General features: G+C 44.3%; 1 protein-coding gene across 5 annotated transcripts in view; it reads right to left on the bottom strand.

Moving 5' to 3' along the window:
* PATJ (PATJ crumbs cell polarity complex component) overlaps positions 1 to 18,207 on the bottom strand; it is a 762,329-nt gene that overhangs the window by 446,665 nt on the left and 297,457 nt on the right. For 4 of the 5 annotated variants that reach the window (XM_084876078.1, XM_084876077.1, XM_084876076.1 and 1 more), the window contains one exon: positions 15,095 to 17,452. In XM_084876078.1, the coding sequence (XP_084732204.1) occupies positions 17,425 to 17,452 (28 nt within the window). In that variant the 3' untranslated portion in view covers positions 15,095 to 17,424. Of the gene's footprint in view, positions 1 to 15,094; positions 17,453 to 18,207 lie in introns of those variants that run through there. The other variant, XR_014794340.1, reaches the window with a different exon arrangement.

Below are 18,207 nucleotides of genomic sequence, written 5' to 3' on the forward strand. Positions count from 1 at the left end.
CGGTCAAGGGAATGTACCTTGGTTGCAGGCACATCCCCAGTAGGGGGTGTGCAAGAGGCAGCTGATTGATGATTCTCTCTTTCATTGATGTTTCTAACTCTCTATCTCTCTCTTCCTCTCTGAATAAAATCAATAAAATATATATTTTTAAAAAAAGTTCTACATTTATAAGTTTCCATTTAACTGCATATAGAACAGATAATTTAAATACTTCTGCATAAAAGCTATGAGTGTACAGAGACATATACATTGGGGTGAGGGATGTCCTCGGCATGTTTAAGAAAAAACCTTGAGGCCAGGGCCAGTTTGGCTCAATGGATAGAGCGTCGGCTTGGGGACTGAAGGGTCCCAGGTTCAATTCCGGTCAAGGGCATGTACCTTGGTTGCGGGCATATCCCCAGTAGTGGGTGTGCAAGAGGCAGTTGATCTATGACTCTCTCTCATCGATGTTTCTAACTATCTCTCTCCCTTCCTCTCTGTACAAAAATCAATAAAATATATATTAAAAAAAAAAAGAAAGAAAAAACCTTGAAATATGCTCAATTTTTAGTTACAGGAATACAAACCAAAACAGATTCCGGTGTGTTTGTATAAATAAAATTTGCCAAGCACTGGCTCTAATCAGGTGTGTTTGGAAAAAAAAAAAAAACCACACCTGATTAGAGCCAGTGCTTGGCAAATTTTATCCACCCTTCCACCTCGAAAAGTGGAATTAAAATAAAAACAGACTCCCATTTTACTTCCAGGCTGCCAATTTTAAAGTTAATTCACCTAAGGAAATGCAAGTAGGTGATCAACATATAAAAAGACAGCTCAGCCACAAGCCAAGGAAATGCAAATTTAAAACCTTTTTTTTCTACCCAGGAAATTCACCCTTCCCATCCCACCCCTCGGGTGTTTGAACTCTGGTTCCTCAAGGTGGTAATTGGTTCTCTCTGGTCTGCAGAGTTTGCCCTCCAGTTGTAATATTGTTAGAGTGACTTCCTTAGAACACAAAGCAGAACTCACCACCGCACTAATTAAAGCCTCGGAAGTCTTCTCTGATGGCTTCCAAGCCAGACCTAAAATTTGCCACCTTTGCTCCAGCCTCGGTGTTTAGACCTTGCTTTCTGCCTCTAGGAGGGATTCTCACCCAGAGCAGAGAGGATTTCGGGGCATCTAGGACCTTGGGTGGGACAGAGACCACACTTTTATTTTTTTTGGTTATCTCTGACTGCCATGTAGCATTTCAATTCAGTGATTAAAATAACGCATTTGAGATATAAAACATGTGCGCTCCTCAATCTATTATTTAACAAGATGGAGCGGTGGGTCTAAACTGCTTTAATTTTAAAACTGTTTCCAGATTTTTTGCAACAACTTGTAATATGGGATGAAAACTCCTGTGCTTTCCGGCGGCGGTGGCAGTCTTGCTTTTCTGCCCATAACGCCAACTACCAGGCTGCCCAGGTGCAGCGGGTTAAGGACCAGTCTTCCTAAGTTACAGGCTGCAAGGCTCATTCCTCCTCAGGGCAAAGGTCATTCCCCCAACTCACTCTAAGGCAGTGTTTCCCAACCTTCTCTCATGATGAGAATCACCTGGTGGAGTTGTTAAAACACAGATTCCTGAATCCCAACTAAGAAGTGCTAAACTAGAATTTTTGGGAACATATAGGTAAAATTGCATACCTAACTTAGTGCTCTGTATATAAAACCTGTCTTAGAGCACTAATTAAGTATGCAATTTTACCTATATGTTCCCAAAAATTCAAGTTTAGCACTTCTTAGTTGGGATTCAGGAATCTGTGTTTTAACAACTCCACCAGGTGATTCTCATCATGAGAGAAGGTTGGGAAACACTTCTCTAAGGTACGCAAAGCCGAACAGGCCCACCCCAGAAAGATAATTACTTTGATGTTATTTATCATAGCAGAATGTTATATAGCTCACACTGGAGTGATAGGATAGTAAATAGTCAAGTTAAAATTTAAATCATGAACCCATGCCGCGGTTTGCTCAGCAAATAAGAGTGTCAAGGGCAGGGAGCTCCTCCCCTGCCCGGGCCCTGGTCTGGGCGTGCAGGAGACAACCAATGTGTTTCCCTGTCTTTCTCTCTCTCTCCAAAAGTGATTGGAAAAATAGCCTTAGTTGAGGATTAAAAAATAAACCAATAAGGCTCCACTTAAAAAAAAATTAAATCGTGATAACAAAACAAGAAACGACGATTTAAAACAACATACGGAATACTCTGATCTTCACCTACTTCATTTTTTCAAAGAATCGTTTTAAAATTGGAGGTGATCACAAATGAGAAGTGCTGGAGATGCAATACAAAAAAAAAAAAAAAAAAAATTAGATTTGAAACATTTGGGAATAAGCTGCCAGTCTGACCTGTCTTCATTACCTAACACTTTCACCGTGCAGTTCCTACACACAGGGACCTTCTCCCTCACCACCAGCACACCCAGGCCCAAGTCAGGAAATTAGCGCCCATACTCTAGGCCCCTCCGATCACCCGCCCCCGTAGACCGCAAGTCCCGCATCGCAGATACTTACCCGCCTGCAGGTGAGCCCTCTGCGGAGCGGCGCCGGCCTCCTGCACAGCTGCCTCTCGGGGCCTAAAATGCAAGCAGAGCTCATGACATACAATTCAAAGTCCAAGGCTTAATACATAGAAACATCACCCCATGTGTATGCAGGGAAGAAAGGCACTTCTCTCGCCGTGTTTGGTTACATTAATGTGATGACCCAGGAGGAGAGGCCCGGAGTGGAGTGAGGAGGGCAGCGGGGACGGGACCGGGGAAGTGGGTGGTTTTCTTGTGCGAATTGGAGTCCGTTTTCCAAGACCTTGTGGCCGTCAACAAGTTTTTTTTTTTTCATTTGAAATAAATTCGATCCATTTTTCTAACAGTGAAGGAAATAAAGAAAAAGTTACTCCTTCCAAAATCTATTTCCCAGTCCGATAAAGGACACAAGAGCTTGGAGATGAAGTTCAAGGCCTCTCACATCTAGGAGGGAGATGGGATGAGTATCCAGGGCCACCTGGCTCCAAGGCGCCTAGTTATTCTATTGTTGCCAAAAGACACTACGTACTTTCCTCACCCACTTCTCACCGCTCCCCCCCCCCCCCCATCCCCGCCCTCCCCCAATGCTAGTGCTCAAGTACTTCCCCGTTTCCTTGACCTCATTTTCGCCTCCTGGCACTGCTATTTTAACAGGCCCACTTTCGGAAGGTTTAGGAAGATGCCTTCCTCACTTGCCAATGAGGAACAGGACCGGTTGTAAAGCTGGGGCCCAAGGTGACACCCAACCCCGAGGCCCCCATCTCAGCCAGCCTTACCTGGAGAAGGGAGCCGACCTGGGGGTGCAGAGGCGGTGAAGAGAAATGAGGGGTTGACTCACAACCCTGGGCTGGCTCCTCCCCTCCTTTTGTAGCTACTGGAAATCCCTAGGCCAATCCCCTCCCCACCTACACTCCCTCCTCCCCTCCGCAGGAACTCTGACCCAGCCCTGAAGCCATCTCTGACCCCCACCGGAGTCCCACCTCGAATTCCACACCGCCTGGGGCAGAACCTGCCTTACCCCTCTGCCACTCCTCTGGCCTTAGCCCCAGGGGATCTGGTTGATGCTTCTGTTTTCTGAAAGCCCCACCTTTAATCCTCCCCACGCCCGTGAATTTGTGCGTTGGTCTTTCTCTGCATGGCCCCAGCCTAGTTGGAACCCATCATCTGTCACGGGGATCACAGAAATAACCAGCTAGTCTCCTAGGCTCTCCTCAGTCCCTTCTTCCAGGTAATGCCTCTCAGTGATTTCCATTTCAATTAAAAAATCCTAACTCCTCATTCCATTCCGATCCTTTCCCGTCAACTTTGGTAAGTACTACTCCCTGAGATAAAAACCTGCCCAGCCTGCTCTGCAGAACACCGGGCGCCTGCCTCAGGGCCTTTGCACAGGCTGTTTCCATGAAAGAACTGTTTCCCCAGTTCCTTCACAGCTGGCTGCTTTTCCTCCTCAGGTGTCAGGTAGAATGTTCTCTCCTCTTGGAAGCCTCGCAGGCCACGCTTTTAAAGGAGCCACACACACCATTCCTTTACTATTGTTAAAGAACACACTCAACTGAGTACATTTGAAAATCCAATTGGCTTCATTAAGTGGTTGATGAATGGATAACATCCCATCTAGCAATTCAAAGGGGGCTCTGATGTGTTGTACAAAATGGAAGGTTTTTTATAAGCAAAACAAATAATAAAAAGAAAGAAGAAGAAAAAAAGGGGGGGGGGGAACTAAGAAATTAAAAGAGTGGGTTATTTCAGGCAATGGTCTCCTAACCTTAGGGGACGGTAGGGAGTCAAATATAGATTACCTTACTAATGTTGATCAGAACATTTCCAGACTGATCGGTGAAAATTTTCCCTCCTGGAGGAGGCTGAAACTGAAATCAGGTTAGTAAGTATTGGTTTGGTGACTTGGCTTAGCAAAAGTGACTTTATTTTTATCTACTTTCCTTCTTTTTTAACACTGTTTATCACATCACCCTTTTATTTTTTTATTTTATTGATATTTTACAGAAAGGAAGGGAGAGAGATAGAGAGCTAGAAATGTCGATGAGAAACATCGACCAGCTGCCTCTTGCACACCCCCTACTGGGGATGCACCCGCAACCAAAGTACATGCCCTTGACCGAAATCGAACCCAGGACCTTTCAGTCCGCAGACCAACGCTCTACCACTGAGCCAAACCGGTTTCGGCACATCACCCTTTTTTAAAAAAAAAGAAATTTTATTGATTTCAGGAAGGAAGGAAGAAGGAGAAAGAGATAAAAACATCAATAATGAGAGAGAATCACTGATTGACTGCCTCTTGCATGTCCCTCACTGGGAATTGAGCCCGCAACCTGGGCATGTGCCCTGACTGGGAATTGAACTGTGACCTCCTGGGTCATAGGTTAACTCTCAAACCCTGAGCCACACCGGGTGGATCACATTGCCTTCTTTTTAATTTCTTTTTAAAAAAATGTATTTTATTGATTTTTTTACAGAGAGGAAGGGAGAGGGATAGAGAGTTAGAAACATCGATGAGAGAGAAACATCAATCAGCTGCCTTCTGCACATCCCACGCAAGGGGTTGTACCCGCAACCAAGGTACAATACATACCCTTGACCGGAATCACACCTGGAACCCTTGAGTCCTCAAGCCGAGGCTCTATCCCCTGAGCCAAACAGGCTAGGGCTACATGGCCTTCTTTAGTTGGTTCCCAGTTATCAGAATCTGAACTCACCCATTCAATTCAATTCTGTGTCCATATTATGTCTCTCTTCCACTTTTCCACTAGAATATAGACGATAACCCCAGAGGGCAAGAATTTTAGCTTCCTTGTTCCCTTGTTATAGAATCGAAAGAAGCTAGGAAAATTCCAGGATAAGCAGAATAGGGAAACGGAAGCATTGTGAAGCAGCAGTTTGCAGCCGCCTAGGAAATCCTAACTTCCCTAAGAGAGGAAACTGGCCAGCTCCTCACTTGGATTGTATCTTCAGGAAATCTGCTCTGCTTTCCTTTCATTTTCGCTGACCTTAAATTCTTTTCTGCATCGATGAGAAGAACTGAGCTCCCAGCCCGTAACCCCAATGGTGACACACTGATGTATCCACTGGGCCTGAAATTATGACTAGTATGTAATAGGCCCTCGTGTTGACTGAAGCAATGAATGAGTGGGCAAAAGCAAAATCCTCTTGTCAAGTCAGACCTGCTGGCACTCACGAGTGTAGGAGAGAGAAGTAAAGATGAACTCCAGAGGGAGAAAGGCATGGGCTTGCTGCGGAGAGTGCCCGTGTGGGGTCTTTGTCTTGAGGGGTTTTTGTTTTGTTGTTTTTAATTTAACTTAGTGCGGTGACATTGGCTAATAAAATTGTATATTGTGTTGTGCGTTCACCACCACAAGTTTGAGGACTGTTTTGTTAAAGGTGGGGAATTTAGGGGAGGTCTCAGGGGAGGATCTCAATAGAATGTTCATCAACCTTATGCTGATACAACAGAACGAGGTTGATTCCCGACTTCATCTGGTCTTGGGTGTGGTTGGCACAAATGGAACTAATTAGATTTCTGCTATCTATTTCCCCGAGTACGGCGATTTAAGCTATTTACATTCTGCTAAGATATGTACACATATAATACCTTAATTTAAAAAAAAAGAAGAAAAAAAAGCTACCCATGTTTCCCCGAAAATAAGACATCCTCCGAAAATAAGATCTAGCGCCTGGAAAGATAAGACATCCCCTGAAAATAAGACTAGTGCAACTTTGGGAGAAAAAATTAATAGAAGACACTGTCTTATTTTCGGGGAAACAGGGTATTTACACTCTGTTTGGGGAGAAGTTGAAAGCATTTGACGTCCTTTGGTTAGGGAAGATAGGATTTTCTGATTTACTAAGAGGCTGAAATTGCTTGGCCATTGAACTGTGAGTCTCAGTTTCCCTGTTCCACTTGTCCTGGCTAACCAACCTGCCTCAGCACCAGAAGTAAAGGAAGAGAACTGGCGAGGTGGAATCCACAGGGGCTAGAGGGCCTGTCCCTCTCCTGTTCACTGCTGTCATTCCTGAATTCCACAGAGATCTCACTGCGCTCACAGCTGGTCCTGACTGACAGAGAAGACACAACAAGGAGTTGGCTGGAGCTTTCCTCTGGGTGCACTCTCGGTGGAGCCCGGAAGGCACATCCTCATCCAATAACCTTTCTCCAGAGAGGAGTGGTTTCTATGGAGACAGGACAACTAATCCCATTCACTTTTAATATTCTAGTCTTTCATTTCCCGTCACAATTTCGGGTGAGGACGGTCTTCTGGGTTTATGTAATTGAGACCAAGCCGTTTTTTTTTTGAACAAGATTTCCCTCTAACGACTCCGGAGTCAGGTAAATGGAAAACCTCCGCCATCTTCTGGCCATGAGTGGGAGTAGCTTTCTTAAGCCCATTGTTCATTAATATTAAACGCAGGTTTCTTTTCTCTCTTTCCTAGTTGCTAAACCCGAGGCTCTGTGAACTTCAGTGTATGTTCATTGAAGACTCATCTGAGAAGCCAGGCTAAAATGTAGATTCTGATTCCCTTGCAGCAGGATTCTGATGTGAAGAGTTCATGGACCACTCTGAGAAACAGTGAAAAGGATGAGATGGAGGACAAAATGTAAGGCGAATAATCAGTTTTAAAAATCGTTTTAGGGCCGAAACCGGTTTGGCTCAGTGGTAGAGCGTCGGTCTGCGGACTGGAAGGTCCCAGGTTCGATTCCGGTCAGGGGCATGTACGTTGGTTGCGGGCACATCCCCAGTGGGGGGTGTGCAAGAGGCAGCTGGTCGATGTTTCTCTCTCATCGACGTTTCTAGCTCTCTATCTCTCTCCTTTCCTCTCTGTGAAAAATCAATAAAATATATTTAAAAAAAAAAATCGTTTTAGGGTTACCAAAGAAAACAGTTTTCAATAAAGTGTAAAAATTGGGGAAGCACAGAAATATTAAAGATGGACATTATATCCACATATAATCTAAGAGAAAACACCATATTTAATTTTTAATTTTTTTTATTGATTTTAAAAAATATTTTTATTAATTTCAGAGAAAGAGAGAGAGAGAGATGAGAGAGAGAGAGAGAGAGAGAGAGAGAGAGAGAGAGAGAGAGAGAGAGAGAGAGAAACATCAACCAGAATCGAGCCGGGACCTTTCAGTCTGCAGGCCGACGCTCTATCCACTGAACCAAACCAGCTAGCTCTTAATAAATGTTACATGAGTCACTGAAAAAGTCTTAATTGTACCACACGTTTTCTAAAAAATCAATTTGAATGACTGCTAAGTCTTCTAGCACTTTCCTAAGTGTATCTTACCATAGCAATTTTATTTAAAATGAACAATAAAATGACAAATTCCCACAATAAGACTCCAAAGTGCAGGTCCTGGGAGGGGGAAGGAGAAGGGAGGAGGGAACACCTAAGTACTGAACTCCATGCCCAAGCCCTGAAACCTCCCTCCTAATTGTCAGGGGCCAGACAAACTGATCCATTTGGTTAATAACGGAAAAGTGGAGATTCCAAGGCAACGGAGCCCAGCCCGGTCTTGGGACCAAACCACTAACAGCTGTGAGGCTAAGGTCTACTTGCCTGTGTTTTTGTTGTTGTTGTTGTTGTTGTTTGTTTGTTTGTTTCACCTTCCTGTACTGTTAACCTCCTGACCGGTTGGGAGCGTCAACATTCTGAAACTCTACCCTCACTGGAGGTCATACCAGCCTTCAATCCGGCGGGCCTCCTCCATCACCCCCGCCCCCCTCCCCGGTTCTCCCTAAGATCTCAGCTAAGGGAACTTTTTCCAGGAACTCGAAGCGCCTCTCGTGCGCCCCCGCGCGGCCTTCTGCGGTCTCTCAGGCTGGCCTGGCTTTTGCGGCGGGCGGAGGCTCTGAGGCACAGAGTGGGAAGGAAGCAAGTTTGGGTGCACGAGGCCCAGCGCCCGGATTTCATTTCCAGCTTCTGCAGGTGAAACAGACCAACCCGCCAGGGAAGCACAAGTCCTGATCTTACCACCACGGTGCTAGCCAAACCCCTGGCAAACCTCCCTGGTTAGAATCCTCACACATGGCTAGGAATGGTTTTGAAAGGGGGAGTACTGTAATTATATTTCAATTACAGACATAAAACTCTGAGGCTGTGGCAGGGAAGTCACAGTGGGGTTTCAAAACAGCCCTTGGTCCCCCGCTCTGAGCCTTAAGCCGCATTTAATGGATGCATCTTTGCTTTGTCCAGCTGGGGCCTCCAGAGCTTTCAGGAAAGGGAGTTGTCAGGAGGTGTGGGAGCGAGGAGGGCCTCTAGCCCCCTGTAGGGGTGTCGAACTCAATCAGAGAAGGGGCCAAAATCTAAAATCCAGCCTAAATCGCGGGCCGAATGGTTTACTGAACAGTCATAAACTGACAATGTCATAAACTGACAGCGGAGTGCAGTGATGACAGCGCGGTGCGGGCCACATTGCAAGGCCTGGCGGGCTGGATTTGGCCCGCGGGCCTTGTGTTTGACACATGTGCAACTAAGGAGACAGGTATGTCGTGTTGGGGAGCCCCCATACCCCGTTTTCTGCAGGGGTCCTTCCCAATCTTGGAAATGAAATACGTCCATTTAATTCCTGGAGGAACTGGGCTGTCTGCCCCTGAGGTCTGCATTCTGGTGACAGCCAGGGAGGGAACGGGAGCAGGTGGGGAGGGTGCGAACTCGGTTTCTGCAGGTTGTGTGCTCTTGAGCAGGTTTCTAACTTCTCTGATGTTTAACTTCCCCTTCTGTGAGCAAGAGGGACAGTAATCCCTAGCCTGAAGTATTGTTGCGAAGAGTCATTGAGTCCCCCCCCCACCCCTGATATTTTATTATGCAAAATTTCAAACATAGCAAAGTTGAAAAATTTTACAGAGTATTTTTACCACCAAGATTGTCATTAACATTTTACTAAGACCTCTTTTATCACAAACTTATCCATGCACACATCTTTCTATCCACCATAAATCCATCTTTTTAAAAATGTATTTCAAAGTCAATGGCAGAGAGAGAGATTTAAAAAAATTGTATTTGGCACATTGGCTGGGCAGACACCGTATTTTCTGGTGTATAAGACGACCCCCTAATTTTACAGTCAAAACATAGGTTTAGGCCTATATTCGCTGTATAAGACTGTCCCCCACCTCCGAGGCAACACCAGTTCCTTTTTTAATAGACCGCCTCTCTGACTCTGGCCAATCTGAGCAGGCTTTTTACTAGAACACAGTGTAGCTTCGGGTACAGAACATGTACACTGTGTTCTAGTAAAAAGCCTGCTCAGGTTGGCCAGAGTCAGAGAGGCGGTCTATTAAAAAAAGAACTGGTGTTGCCTCGGAGGTGGGGAGGGGGGGGAGGTGTTAGTCTTATACAGCGAATATAGGCCTAAACCTATGTTTTATCTGGAAAAAATAAAAATAAAAAAAATAATCAGGGGGTCGTCTTATACGCCGGAAAATACGGTATTTCAACAAATATTTGAACATTAATTTTGTGCTGGCTCTGTGTAGGTGCTGGGGATACAATAGTGAGAAAGACACTGTTTCTGTCCTTAAGGTATTCAGAATTTGGCACAAATAAGAGACAAGTTATCAGATACTAACTTTCCCATCATCTAGCTGGCATGATTGGGGAATTTCAGGGTGACCCCAAGCAGAGGAGAGCAACTTAGCCAGGTCTATTGGGCCAGGGAAGCCTTCCATAGGAACTGACATTTAAAAGAAGACTTGTTATACTCCCTATAAATATTGTAACATACTAGTACATAGTATGATGTGTATGTAAACTAACTTTAATCTATACCTCAAGGATGGTAAATTAATACTGAAGATGTACCCTAATCAGGAATCTGTCCAAAGATGGGTCATTTGAAATGGAAATAACCCTGATCCTATATAATAAAAGCCTAATATGCTAAGTGTCCATTTGTCCAGTCATCCGGTCGGCCATTCAACCAATTAAAGTGTAATATACTAATGATATGCTAAGGCCCCTTAACCACTCATGATGACGTGCACTGACCACCGGGGGGGATGCTCCAATGAGTAGGTGAGCTTGCTGCTTGGGTCCGGTCAATTGGGACTGAGCCAGATGAGCCAGACACCCCCTGGAGCCCTTCCATGGTCCCGCCCTGGCTGGCCAACCTCCCGTGTCTCTCCCTGGCCCTGATCATGCACCGGTGGGGTCCCTCAGCCTGGCCTCTAACCTCTCACAATCTGGGACCCCTCGGGGGATGTTGGAGAGCTGGTTTCAGCCCGATCCTGCAGGCCAGGGCAAGGGACCCCATTGATGCACGAATTCATGCATCAGGGCTTCTAGTAAATTCAATTAAAAAAGTAAGAGAGAGAGAGAGAAGAAAAATTGAAAGGGGATGGCTTTGAACAGCATTAAAGCTACACAAAAGAGTGCATTAATTACTTAAGGGTACTTTTAAAATTAGTGACCTGTAGTTGGTAGAAAGAGGGACAAGGTGCCTGCCCCCCCTTGATTACACAGGGGAGCCTTCTAGCTCTGGAACTCTCAGTTCTGCATTCTTCCTCCCACCTTCACCCACCTCAGGAAGAGTTTATCTGATGGGAAAGAAAGTCTGCCTGTTGTTGCAGTTGCCTAGGAGTGAAACTTTTCAAGCCAGGTGTTTGTAGGAGGACCTAAAACCATTGTTCTTAACTCTGCGCCCCCCCCCCCCCCCCCACACACACACATTGGCATCTCCTGGGGAGCTTAACCCTTTTCCCCAAATAAACACCCCAAACAAACAAACCTTGTGTCTCACCCTTCCTTCCCCAACTTTCCTTTAAAAAAAAAAAATTGCAGAGAGGAAGGGAGAGGCAGAGAAAGAAACATCAATGATGAGAAAGAATCATTGATCAGCTGCCTCTGTGCTCCCGACATTGGGGGTCAAGCTCACAAACCTGGCATTTGTCCTGACCAGGAATCAAATCGTGACATCCTGCGTAGCTGGGACTCCCACTTCCTTTTAATTGGCCTGGGCAATCCCCCAGGCACTGGGCATTTAACATGTCCCCAGGTGATTTTAACGTACATTCAAGGTTAAGAACAGAAAGGGCAGCTCGCTGAGCTTCCTGGACAGCGGGGGCTGTGTGTTGCGCTGCCTGCAAATACATGTTTATACAGGTGGCCCACTCATTCAGACTTGCTCGCAATGTAGCATTCTTACCCGACTACAACCACTGGAGGCCACTGGTATTTACCAAAGAGAACTTGGCAATTGTAAATGACCACTGACAAAAGGGAGGAGGCTGCCCTATCTGAGTGGTTATCAGAATCAATCGGAGAGCCTGTTAAAACCCAAGATTTTGGGGCCCCAGCCCAGAAGTTGGTTCAGGGCAGAGTTTCCGTCTGCATTTCCCTAGGTGATGCTGTGGAAGCTGGTCTCTGCTTATTCCCTGAGCAGCGCCCCTGTCATTGCTAATGAACAGTGTGTGCTAAGGCCCAAGAGCCAGAGAGCGTGTCTTATCCTGGGAAGTATTCAGTGACACTCATATTAATACAACTGCCAGCGATTTAGACGGAAGATACGTCCTGAAGTGTCTCAAAAACATGCTGAGTTTGGACTTTACCCTAAATGCAATGAAAAGCCACCGAATACAAATACCGAGGGGTGTCTGGGTGGTAGGGTGACAGAGGCAAAAATCTCAGCTGTCTGCTCCTGGGGGATCTGGGTGTGACTGCACCACAGCTAGGGACATCTGGGGTAAGAGGCTGGAAAAGGACTGAGAACAAGGATTACCCTAAGTCAAGGCCATTCCAGAGGAATTTTGGTTCAAGGTCCCATGGAGTCTGTGACCGTTAATGGTATGTGTCAACACGGAGGGTCTCTTTGGGTGGAACTGACAGTGAAGTCAGTAGACGTTGAGTTAGCAGAGCGCCTTCTATAATGTGGGTGGGCCTCATCCAGCCAGTTGAAGGCCTGAGTAGAACAAAAAGCTGGGCCTCCCTGAACGGAGAGAAGTCTCCAGCACACAGCCTCAGGCTCGACTGTACCATGTACTCCCCTGGGTGGTGAGCCTGCCAGCTCACGCTGTAGAGTTTGGACTCGCCAGCTTCTGTAATTTCATGAGTCAGTTCTTTATAATAAATCTCTTTACATAAAAACACAGATCTCATTGGTTCTCTTTCTCTGGAGAACCCTAATACCATGGCAGACAGGAAATTTCTGCTCCCAATCTTTTTTTTTTTTTTTTTTTTTTGGGACAGGATGGGAGGGAGAGAGAGAGAAACATCAGTGATAAGAGATAATCATCGATCAGCTGCCTCCTGCACCTCTCCCTCCCAGGAATCAAGCCCATAACCTGGGCATGTGCCCTGACTGGAATCAAATGGTTCATGGGTCTATGCTCAACCACTGAGCCACGCTGGCAGGGCAAAAGCAGATCAATCTTATCCTTCAGGGGGTGGGGACCATGGAAGCCTGTTTTCTAACAGCTATTTTGAGGTTCCAGGAAAATAAAGCGTGGCTTTGGAGTTGAATGGCTGGCATTCTTTATGCCATCACCCTTTCTTTTGTTCTCCCAGGAGAGGAAAGCTGGGCACTTGCCCAGTCGAGATGTTGGGCAGGAGGAGCTGCTGGCACTGCACCTGCCATGGACTGTGGCTCCCTTGAGAAGAAGATGCTTAAACCATGACGGCGTCCAGGTGTCCTGCCTTGGGAATTCGTCCCAGAATGTGCAGAGGTGTGGCAAGTCGATAGGCCAAGTCTTCTTTCCCAACATCCAAGAGATATGTCTCTTTTTCATTGTTTCACAGCCTTGTGTGGCAGAGCTATATTAGGGAGAACAGAAATAAGCTTTTAAAAATTCAGGCTAATTTAGAAGTTGTGCATGGGTACTCTACAAGAGTTTGCTAACCTGATGAATTCCCACAGGCTTATTAAAGATTCTTCCGGCCGGGACCGGTTTGGCTCAGTGGATAGAGCGTCAGCTTGGGGACTGAAGGGTCCCCGGTTCGATTCCGGTCAAGGGCATGTACCTTGGTTGCGGGCATATCCCCAGTAGGGGGTGTGCAAGAGGCAGCTGATTGATGACTCTCTCATCGATGTTTCTAACTCTCTATCTCTCTCCCTTCCTCTCTGTACAAAATCAATAAAATATATTAAAAAAAAAAAAAAAGACTCTTCCGCTTGCCGATTAGCTGGGTGACAGGGCAAACCAGGCACTCGCCCTGGCATGTTTCTCCCACCTGTGGAGTGGGAGTGGCAGTGCGGAGGGCAGGATGGACTCCACGAGAGGCAGCCACCATTTCTAAAGTCTGGTTCTAGAGAGAGGATCGGAGAAGTTTTTGCTCCCGTGTGTCTCTGCCCAGCATGGACCCTGCTGCTGGACACAGCATCTCAGGGACCCAGACCACAGTGGCTTGTCTCTTAAAGTCATTGGAAATGAAGGAAATGCTCAGAGCCGGTGGAGGTGAAAGTCTTACACAGTCACAGACACATTTTCGTTTTCACCTTGGTATTGTGCAGGCAGTGAAATGCTTCTTTTTTTCATCTTAAATATAGATAGTCTGAAGATTGAGTCAAGTTGTCAAAAACTTGCCCTGGCCGGTTGCTCAGCGGGTTAGAGCGTCATCCTGCAGGTGGGAGGCGGGCCTATTGAGCTGGTGTCGCTCCCTATCCCAGTGGCATGGCTGGTGATGGAAGCCCTGGTTTCAGCTCAGTTGTAGCTTTTGATGGCACAGCCTCTAGTTCCTCGGGCTCACACTGTTGTAACCAGTTACATACTTTGCTCTCTGATTTGGAGCAACAGTTCAGAGGTAAGCCACCTTGAAGAATATATATATATATATATATATATATATATATATATATATATATATATTTTAGCTGAAACTGGTTTGGCACAGTGGATAGAGCATTGGCCTGCAGACTGAAAGGTCCCAGGTTCAATTCTGGTCAAGGGCATGTACCTTGGTTGTGGGCACATCCTCAGTGGGGGGTATGCAAGAGGCAGCTGATCGATGTTTCTAACTCTCTCTCTGTAAAAAAATCAATAAAACATATTAAAAAATATATATTTTTAAAGGTTATTTCTAACTGAAACCACCAGTCACCAGCATAAGTGCCTAATTTCAGGCCACCTCCATACATGGGATAAGAGCTTTATTGCTAATGTTTATTTATATAGTACTTACTATGAGCCAGGCACTATGCTAAGAGTTATACTTGGATTTTGGTCATTATAGTGCTTAGAAACTTCCCCCTTCCTCCCAATCCTTTCTGAGTGGATAAACTAAAGCAAGGCTTGCTTAAATAACTTGACAAGGTCACATGCCTGGTAAGTTAGCATTCGAACTTAGTGTGATGCCAAGACTCACCCTCTGGATTACCAGGCTGGCTCCTTCGTAAAGCATCTGTTCTAATGCCCAACAACATACCTGACAATTAACACATGTGACAGCTATGAATGGGTCTCAGATTTAATAGGACACTGGAAAACCATGTGAAAAGTTGGATTTTTCCCCCTTTCCTATTAGGGATAAAATGGCTGAAGAAAAAAAAATCAGATATAGAAATTAAACTTTTTTTCATATATAATAAGACTCCATTTGCTCCTTAAACAACTATGTTTATTTAAAATCTTAAAATAAAATCTTAACATCTTGTACATACAAGCATTCAGCAGTTTTGCTTTTCCTGGTTTACTTCCTTCCCACGCTAACTCCAATTAGTGCTATTACTACTGTACATAAACGGTCCAAATGATGAAGCCAAAATGATACATGAGGCTGAGAAAACTTCTTTCACAAATTCCCATCTTCTCATCATACCTTTTCGCTTGTATGTTCTGATGCAAAAAAAAAAAAAAAGTGTTTTTGATTAGGCATGCAAGCAGAGATAGGACCCGTTATGAGAAGCACTAGTTCTGTCAGTTCTTGCAGCAAGGAGGATCAAGCATCCCAATTCCTTTATCAACAGATTGTGAGTAACATGACTTAAAGGGTAATGGGTAAAGACACACAACAACGATGTATTATTTCAAAATGTGTATTTAATAGCCATTCCATCAAAATCGAGCAGAATCACATTTCAAAAGTACATATATGTATATATTGTTTTGAGGTGCATTTTCAAGTTTTATATATATTGGGCATCATTTCTTCTTGGATGCCTGAGCTGTTCTTGCAGATACAATGAACATAGAATGTCCAGAGGTTGATAGCTTCGCATGCATTGAAAGACAGGATCCTAACAATATTGCATATCTTGGATACATTAGAAATTTCAAAAGCCATGTGCAATTTCAGAAAATTTAATACCAATCACGAAAGACATTTTCAGCATAAAATTTAGGCACTCTAGACTTTGGAATAGCCACAAAATATTCCACCGAGAGTTAATGCACTTTGTGGTTATATTTACTCAAAAGATATTCTCCATTAAAACCTATACGTATTAAATACCATTTTAAATTAGAAAGGTAATTATTACATTTTGATAATTACTATGATCCACTTGCAGCATTGTGTTTTAGTTAAATAATGCCAACTACTTCCATTAGCGATGCTGGGACTCATCCTCCTGGTGTGTGTTTTTTAACAGAAGAACCTAAAACAGGCACTGATAAGCATCTCCCCATTTTCCCCCCTGCTAATACCGGAATAAGAATGTCTCTAACCACCCTTAAAGGTATGTTTGCACTTTCTGCTGTAGTTACTTTCTTAAAATGCAAAACTACAGTGAATGGAGACCAGGAGACATTAGCCAAGGAGCTATCACGGATTCCTAGGCTCAGTTTATTTGCTCCGTCACTTTGTGGCTATGTACAATGTTCTATCTGTGTTCCTACAGTCTGTGCTGCTAGACTGACCAGTCTGGAGCCAAGGAGAAGGATACTCAAATTTGTCACTCCGTGTGCTGAAAGGCCAAGGCCACCCAGACTTTGAGGCAAAACTTGTTGATCTCTGCAGTGTGGTTTTGGGGGTTCCACCCCGTCCGAGGATTGAGGGGTGGGAATGATACTTGCCTACTGAGATGCCATTACCTCCAGATGAACTTCCCAGACTGGAACATAATTTCGCATTGTTAGAATTCAGAACATGGGTGCTAATTGTTCCTGTTGAGAATAAGGTGCTTTTGCTAGGTGGTCTGCATTTTTGTAACTAAGTAAATAATTTGAAAGCCTTTCAGAGTTTTCAGATTACAGTCTGCAAATTGACTCATCATAATCACCAATGACTAATGTATAAAGATCTATCCCGAGAACTGAGTGTGAGACTTATTTGACTGTAAGTCGTACAGAAGAGCGCAAATTTCCCACAGGAGAAGTTGGTATTTCATCCTGGGGATCACTGGGAAATTAATTACGCGGCTAATGTTTTCTGGCGTACTTGAAGACACAATTAGCATATGTAAGTAAATCAGGAGTGAGCTGACAGTTGCTTAACATTTGTTTCTGTTCAGCAGATGAGATCTGAGATCACTGGTAAGCCTCTGAGTAGGGATGGGAAGAGCAGGACATAACGAATGAGTGGTTGTTAACTACCGTTTCAGCAAATATAATCAGAACCAGTTGCTACTAGTTGATACACATCGATGTAAATGCAAAGCAGATAAGACACATTCAACTTCACCAAGAAGTGATGGATGCTGGGAAGCATTAGGGAGATGACTGTTGATGTGGGAAATCCATGGGAAGCTCAGCATCTCTCCTGAGCAGAGAGGATGAGGCAGTAAGAATCGGTGAAGGTGGGTTTCAGCTGAAGTTGCTCCTCATCCTCTCAGAGCTTCATCTTCCTGTGGCTGTTTTGTGATCAGGACCCGAGGCTCATGACAGCACAGTTAGGATTACAGTCCCTGTCTGGCGTTTTAGAATGGCCACAGCTTGATCATGAGTGACACCTTCTAGAGTCTCGCCATTAACAGCTAAAATTTGATCACCTCGCTTCAATCGGCCGTCATCTGCAGCTGCTCCCTACAAACAAGAAACATTCCAGTTTAATCCAGGGTGAGGCAATTCAAATCATATTAGTAATATGGTGTGCATATTAAAAGAGTAACTTTAAAAATTACCAATTAAAGTAATTTCTAGGTAATATTTTTAAATTAAGAAACTTAAGAAAAATTCGGGATATGCTATTCAAGTAGTCATTGAATAGTAACCTTAACTATGCATTGTTTAAGTAACATATTAGTAGAAATGTAATAACAGCCACATTTTTTTTTAATACAAGTAGGACCTTATTTCAATATTAAGTGCTAAATAGAATTTGAATGTCATTTTCATGAATATGTCATACACAAATGAAGGCAGAACTGAATCTGGCGTTAGTTTTATTATATGTATAGGGTTCCTACTGTGTTATTAACCTATCAGCTTTGTGGTGATCTGTCAAAAATAAGTGTAAGAAAATAATAATAAGCATAGCCTCTAAATGGGTGAGTTGTATGGTATATGAATTATATCTCAACAAAGCTCTTCTATGTAAACATACACAAAAATGTAGCATGTCTAAAATTTTGCAATATCATAATAAAAAACTTCCACTTCACATATCTTCGATCATCTACATCGGTTTCTAAATGACTACGTTCTTTATATATCCAGTCAGCATGGCTTCTCAAAATGGCACCAAGCAAGTGACACTTGGGCTTTTTTCCATTCTAAAGCTGAGGATCTAAAAATGCCATGAGAGCCGAAACTGGTTTGGTTCAGTGGATAGAGCGTCA

This window comes from Pipistrellus hanaki, assembly GCF_964339955.1.
Source record: "Pipistrellus hanaki genome assembly, chromosome: 2".
Classification (NCBI taxonomy): Eukaryota; Metazoa; Chordata; class Mammalia; order Chiroptera; family Vespertilionidae; genus Pipistrellus; species Pipistrellus hanaki.